The sequence below is a fragment of the Marmota flaviventris genome, chromosome 8 (assembly GCF_047511675.1).
Source record: "Marmota flaviventris isolate mMarFla1 chromosome 8, mMarFla1.hap1, whole genome shotgun sequence".
Classification (NCBI taxonomy): domain Eukaryota; kingdom Metazoa; phylum Chordata; class Mammalia; order Rodentia; family Sciuridae; genus Marmota; species Marmota flaviventris.
The window spans coordinates 95,014,435-95,022,101 of record NC_092505.1 but is presented as its reverse complement, the minus strand read 5'-3'; the positions used below and the strand labels follow the sequence as shown (position 1 = coordinate 95,022,101).

Sequence of the window (7,667 nt, the reverse complement as noted above, 5' to 3'; positions counted from 1 at the left end):
ATCTCAAACAGTGCTGTATAGACTACAAGATGAGGGCAGGTCCCACAGATACTGGATATATACAAAGGAAGATCAGAGAGAAAAGGGCAAATATATGGCAAACTTCATCACAGTTACAGTTATGGTTACAGGTAAATTCTTGTTAGCAAAGGAAATGGATTGGGGTATACATCATGGAATTCCCGTATGTGTTTTAAGTTGTCCAGTGCATGCGAGTATCCTCCGCTCATGAGGATGGACAGGAGGACCGATAAAGCCTTGCTGATGTTCAGTGTCCTTACATCAGTTCGATCGTGGCCCCTCACGGCCATTCCAAAGGGTCCACGTGTTGCACACAAAAGTGCATCAGGCCTGGGTGTGGCTGTGAGGTCCCCATGAAGTCACTGTATGCAGTGTGGTTTTCAGGGTGGAAGTCCTTGGCTGCAAATGAGTACAACTCTTAAGTCCACACCTCCATGGGCACTATGGCTTCTTTGGTTCCAACAGACGGCAGTAGGCTCTCTTCAGACAAGAAATAGAAGGGGAACTGCACCAAGAACCCACGGATCTTCTTCAGTTCTTCCTCAGCTCTAATGGGATCTTCCTTTGCTAATATGGGCTTGGTTATAAAGTCTCTCAGCTGAATTAAATTGTGTACTTCATCATTGGGAAGGCACCGGAACACCTGAATAAAACACAGATTGGAAACGTAGTATAGTTTTCAAAGAAAGATACACATTCCAACAGGCAAATTCTTTGTTTTATAAAACACGTTTCTTTTTTTTTTTTTTTGTACTGGGGCTTGAATTCAGGGGTACTCTACCAATATCTCCAGCCCTTTCTTATTTATTTTTTAGAGACAGGGTCTCATTGCATTGCTTAGGGCCTTGCTAAATTGCTGAATTTAATGGCTTTGAACTCATAATCCGTCTGCTTCAGCCTCCCGAGCTGCGGGGATTGCAGGTGTGTACCATGGCGCCCTGCTGAAACACAAACGTTTTATGTCAAAGCACAGACTTAAGATTTGCTCTTTGCCACAGAGCAACTGCTACACTTGCTCCAATTAAGAAAGCCATAGCTAGATCCTTATCACTCATCTATACTGGTCGTTAATCACAGGATAAAGTCAAGCTAGTGGTGAGGAACTGCACTGATGTCACCCCATGTGGAGGTTAATTTTTTGGATAATAATCATCCCTGAATTTCACTGGCGGATCTGGCCTAAGCGGAAAGTTGCATTATTATATTTTCTCTAGCTTTACATTTTGAAAGATGTCCTTACCTTTACTTAATGTTATCAGTTGCTAACATGTAACACTTTGCTGACTAAAAATGAGTTTCAGACATCATAACCTCTTATTCCTGTATATTTCTTAAGCATAAGGTCATATGCCTGTGTAACCACAGTACCATTCTCACACCAAAGAAAATGAATTCCATATTGTCATTTAAGATAGGTCCATATTCAGATTTATCATAGTGTCCCCAAAAGGTCTTTCATCACTGTTTTCTCCCCAATCCAGGGGCCAAAAAAGGCTGTGCTTCCATTTGTAAAATCATATTTTAAAAGACTCCCTGCATATGACCTATTTGATCATGGTCTTGAGTCCTCAGTATAAAATAAGGATATAGATATTCATCACATTTCATGGAGAGAGATGATGTTTCCACACTGGAAGGAACTCTGAAGGTCATGAAGGAGAATATACTATACTCCTTCCCAGCTTCTCATAGATGGCTGAGGAATTTCAGCTTGAATATTTTCCATGATTGGAAGCTGGCTACTTCACAGGTAATCTGTTCCATTATCAGACAATGCTTGATTTTTTTGGTAAAATCTTTACCGTAACTGATGGATAAAACTTGCCAGGAGATGCATTTGCTATGTATCCAATGGAGCTGGGTAGAAAACACTTTTCTGAAAATTAGAGCAGTCCAACAAAAGACATCTCTTAAGTCCACACCTCCATGGGCACTATGGCTTCTTCTTCTTAAACCACAATTTAATTATTAAAAATAAAGCAAAACATAACAACACTTCATCATCAGGATGGCTACTATTTATTATGTGTAGTGTGCTAAATACATTTAAGAGAAAATTTTTTATCTACATAACTATTCTGATGAATATCCCTCCCAATTTATAGGAAGGAAAGGAAGGCCAAGAAAGCTATGTCACTCTATAGAAGTTATATCCCCAGCCCCTGGGTGAGCTGGGTTGAACCCACGTCTGACTCATTTGGGGATCCCATTTGCCCCTCTTCTCTTCACGCTCAAGGGCTGGGTAACCATGCACCAAGGATGCTCATAATGAGATTCCTGCATCAAATGAGAGGACAGGATGACACTGAAGTCGCTTCTGAACTATCATCCCTGATGCTTTTTGATCTTTGCTTTTAAACGTTCACAAAGAAGTATTTTTTATAACCTGGAGGTATGTGGTTCTTTTTAAACTCATTAAGAATATTCCGTATCAATAAAATGCAGAAATAATGATGCTCTTTCTGTGATGAGAGTCAGTGGAAAAAAGGGCAGGGAGAGACTCAGGTCAAGTTTACCTTATCATAAATTGTAGCATTTCGAGCTGCCGTTGAAACCCACACCTCCTTGAAGAACTTGTCACTCACTGGATCCTGAATATCCTCGCTTGGGTCAGAAAGATAGCCAAGGACAACCCTGAAATACAAGTGCCTCCAAATTGAGTTAACTAGGATGAAGAAGTTTGTTGCCTGCATTGTCACCGATGGTAACAGATCCTCAATCGTAGGAGTCAAATTGTCTTGTGTATATTTTTGGAAATCAAAGGAAGCCATTAAAATTAAATACATATTCTGTTTATATTTATTTATCTCTTTGTCTCCTTAGTGGCAAAACAAAACAAACATAATAAAACAAAAACCTAAGTTTCTCTGATGCTTAAATGTTTGAACTGTTGAGATATAAAGACCTCAATTTTGTTTTAAAAGCATCCTTGTCATTTGGCTTCTGGTGGCCAGAACTTTGGAAGATAGGAGTAGTGCTTAAACATGTGCCAGAAAATGTGCTAAGCCCTTTCTAAGGACTATCTCACTAAATCCTTAAGAACTCTATGCAAAACAACTTTTATTATCTTCATTTTCGAGATAAATTCACAGAGATTAAAAAACTTGTTTCAAATCAAACAACTGTTAAGTGGTAAAGCTAGGACTTCAACCAGGGCCACAGATCCCAAACCTGTGCTCTTAACCTTGACATGTCTGCCTCCCTTCCCTAGCTCACCCTTTCTTTCTTCCCTCCTCCCTTCCCTTCCTTCAGGCCCAGGACTATGCTTAACTCTTGGGTACATAAATGAATAAGAAAAACAGAAAGTCCTTTTGGGTAGTTAAATTTGGTGGTTAAGACAAAAACTGAAGAAATAATCATCCCAAAAGGAATTAATTATAATCATCATAGATTATAAAAAAGGGTATCTTTTTAAAAAATATATTTATTTTAGCTGTTGATGGACCTTTATTTATTTACATGCAATGCTAAGGATCAAACCCATTACCTCACACATGCTAGGCAAGTACTCTACCACTGAGCCACAACCCCAGTCCACAGGTATCTTGAAGCCCATGAGATGGGTGTGGTCAGGAAGATTTGTCCTTCTCCCACCTGTTTACCTAACTATCTACCGTGGTTTAAGATTCAGTACAAGATCAACTCTATACAACTTTTGAAAGCTCCTGGGTTTCCTATCTCCTAGTTAACCCTGGGAAAATTCAACTTTATTCCATGATTCCCCACTGTACTTCACATATACTTTGTATTTTTCAAAGCACCTGACATATTTTATGTACTGTCACATTTCTGGAATGCCAATTCTTTGAGAGACCATGACCTGGCTACTGTCATTTCCTCAGAGTACCTGGTATAAAATAAGTCACACACTAGATGTTGTCTGAATTGATTGTGAACAGGAGACTAGAAATAGCAAGGAATCATTAAGCAAAGCAAGACTGGTTTCAGAGGTCAGATTTGAAAATTATAATAACTCTTGTTCATACAGAAGACAGTTGGATTCCAAAGCACTTCTGCCTTTATCCTGTGAGGGAGATGGGCAAGGGGATTTCCATTTTGTAGACTGGAAACTAAAGTTTGTGGATATACTAGTAATTGAGCTAAAATGCAAACTGAGTTCAAAGCCCTGTTGGTTCAAAGAATACCAAGAAGGCCTGTGGTGACCAGAAAGAGCAATGGGAAAATAGGCCGTAAGTGAAATGAAGACCCACTGTAGACCTCAGACAGAGAGGTAATGGGGTCAGACTCACATACTAAAATACAGCTGCTGGACTAAGAATAGACTGAAGAACAGGTGGACCAGGATTGAAAACAGAGAGACCAGTTAGGAGCCACTACAGGAAGCTGGGTGAGGTATGAATGTGGCTCTGGCCCGGATGGTAGTGGAATGAAGAAAGAGCCAACAAGTTTTGTTGACAGCAGCTGGAGGGTGTGAGGCATCAAGAATGATTGAAAGGTTTCGGTCTCAAGCAACTAGAAAGGTATAGCTGCCATTAGCTAATATGGCAAATTCTGCGGGTGTATATAGTTGCTGAAAGAAGACTGGGAATTCCATTCTGGACCTATTAAGGCATTTTTTTTTTTTAAACATCCAGGTGATTCGGCTCTGTAGGCAGCTGGAAAAATGAATCTGGAGTTTGGGAGAGAAGGCTTGGCCAGAGATTTGGATCTGAGAATTGCCCTGATTTATATGCTCATCACACCATATGTTTTTTGATAGAGCTCTCTAGAGTAGTATAAACAGAGAAGAGGAGCTGGAGTACCCCAACAGGAGGGGAGGGAATCAACCTGCAATCCAGAATGATTGCAAGGCTGGGAAAAGCCAGAGGATGTGGTGTCCTATAACCACTCAGAAAAGAAGGCCAAGAAGAACTGAGTTTAATTCACACAAAAAATTGACCACTGGGTTAGATAATGCAGACATTGTGAGACTGTTATCCTTTTTGTATTTAAATAATGCAGATTTATATCATCATTTTTAATGGCTCTTGTTTCCCAGAATGTGAAATTTATGTAACCAATTATTTTATTACAGACATTTGCATGGTTTCCACTATTTCATTATTATGAACAATGCTACAATGAACATAATTTATTCATGACATATAGTACTTTGTGAATTTTTATGACTATTTCATTAGGAGTAATACTAGAATTAAAATTCCTAGGTCAAAGAATATGCAAAATTATTCCAAAAAAGGCTGTACCAAACTACATCATCTTCACATGTATTTCTCTCCAGTCACTTCCAATATCACTGGCTTACAAAAAAAACTCTAGTCAATTTTATAGGGATAAATTAAGGCAACCCATAGGGGCTGGGGTTGTGGCTCAGTGTGTGAGGTACTGGGTTTGATTCTCATGCACCACATATAAAAATAAATAAAGATCCATTGGCAACTTAAAAAAAAGTTTAAAAAAGGCAACCATTTTAGTTTTAGTCTGTGCCTTTTTTGCTATATAAAAATTCTTTAAAATAAAAGGAGTTATCATCATCGGCTCACTAGTATTCTTGAGTTATATAACCCCCAAAACCCCATTTCCACTTCAAATAATGCCTCCTTCATGGAAATAACTTTAAAAGAAAGATTTAAGAAATAATTCTTACTCATACATGCTGGCTCCTAATTGAGACCCAAAGCAAAATTTCATTGCACCAAATCTAAAGGACAGTACAGGTTGTGACAATAGCCAATTACAATACCTTTGATTTGGGACAGGTCTAAGGAGCTGAAAACTGAGCAGGGAGTATTTCTGTGATGTTGCTTTTAAATTAGAACAAGAGGGGAGACAATAAGTCTACCAGGTTTTCTTACCAGGTTAAGAACTATTACCAGGTAAGAACCGTCTTACCAGGTTAAGAACTTGTTTGCAGAAAAACTATTTAAAATAAGCCTGTAACAGTCACTGTTTAGCAAAAAATTACTTTTCCCTGTTGGCATTTTAATTACAAGAAGATTATGTTAAAATGCACCATAAAAATAATACCAAGTCAAGTATTCCTGGAATTCTTTTGAGGATTGAAGTTTCTAGAGAAAACGACTTTGATTTTATGTTAATATGTATAATGGCCTTATTTAATTTTAATTGCTTATGCATCACAAGAAATAACAAGGTGGAGAAACTGCGAGTTATCTGTGTTCCTCCCTTTCCTCATGTCTATCACTTTAAATGATTCTGAGCTATACTTGTGTGGATAATAGTTTCTGTTGAATGATGGTTTTATCTGTAAAGTTTGGATAATTTTCTAGGATGTAATGAACTGTTCGGCTCACAGTTGTGACATTCAGTGCAGTACCCTGATGGTTGATTCGTCTCTATTTAGAATTGATTTCACATTGAAATGTGTCTCTCGATTTCTATTCAAAAACAGCCCAGATGGAAAATGGATTGAAGCTGCGTTTTTTCAAGTGAGAAAATGGCTGTGCTCTAGGCCACAATATTTATCTTTGGGAACATTTCCTAATAAAGACAGGCTAAAATTGACACAAGGTTGCTGTGATGCTTTTTAATATAGTATCTGTGTTTGTCATTGGGAAAGTGGAAATAATTGTTCAAGAACAACTGCCTCTTTAAGACAGTGTGAAAACTGCCAAGAAAAATAAAGCGCCTAGAAATAATAAAGGATCCAAATAAAAGGAAAAAAATTGAGTGATTTACCAAAGAACAACTTCCACATAACGAAAAACCTAAAGCTTTACTGAAGAACAAAACAAATAAACAAAAACTGGAATAAATTGAAGTCCATAACTTGTTCTTCAATTGGATGACTCAATATTATAAAGATGTCAACTCTTTTTATATTGATCTATAAATCTGCTATAATCCCAATTTTTAAAAAATACTACTAAGGACTTGAAAGGACTCGAGTAAATGTTTCTGAAGTTCATGTGGGAGAATGGTATTGAAGAATAGCCAAGGGGTTGGGGTTGTGGTTCAGCGGTAGAGCGCTCACCTAGTGCTCACCCAGGCACTGAGTTCGATTCTTAGTATCGCATAAAAGTAAATAAATAAAATAAAGGTATTGTGTCCAACTACAACTGAAAAAAAAAAAAAAAAGAATAGCCAAGAGCTGGGGGTGTAGCTCCATGGTAGAGCACATGGTAGGGCATGTGTGAAGCCCCTGGGCTTGATCCCCAGCACTGCAAACAGAAGAAGGGAGAGAGGGAGGGAGAGAAGGAGAAAGAAAATAGCTAAAATCATTCTGGAAAAGAATCCTAGTAGGAGAAAGTGGTATGGAAAGAAAGAGGATTCAAATGCATGGACACAATAATGAAAATGGTGTCACACTGGCATGCATATAAACAGCTTCTCAACATAACCAAAGATAAAGTGAATGTAAGTCAGAATATATGGCACAGGTCATTCTTGAAAGGTTAAAGGGTACTATTACACATGACACAGTTCTTGATCAGTTGGTTAGTTTGGAGGGAAAAAAGCTAAAGCCCTGAATCATTTTTTTAAAGATATTTTAGTTGTAGATAGACACAATATCTTTATTTTATTTTTATGTGGTGCTGAAGATCGAACCCAGGGCCTTGCATGTGCTGGGCAAGCGGTCTACCGCTGAGCCACAACCTCAGCCCAATATCCATTTTTTAAAATATTATAATAAACTACATGTTAAATGTTAAAGGTAAAAGTCA

The 7,667-nt window shown here is 38.1% G+C and overlaps 1 protein-coding gene across 5 annotated transcripts in view; it reads right to left on the bottom strand.

Moving 5' to 3' along the window:
• Pld1 (phospholipase D1) overlaps window positions 1–7,667 on the bottom strand; it is a 206,053-nt gene that overhangs the window by 2,289 nt on the left and 196,097 nt on the right. For all 5 annotated transcript variants that reach the window (XM_027942201.2, XM_071615476.1, XM_071615475.1 and 2 more), the window contains 2 exons: window positions 2,538–2,655; window positions 1–664 (listed from right to left, as the gene is read on the bottom strand). The exon at window positions 1–664 is cut by the window's left edge and continues 2,289 nt beyond it. In XM_027942201.2, coding sequence (XP_027798002.2) covers window positions 440–664; window positions 2,538–2,655 — 343 coding nt within the window. In that variant the 3' untranslated portion in view covers window positions 1–439. The remainder of the gene's footprint in view (window positions 665–2,537; window positions 2,656–7,667) is intronic.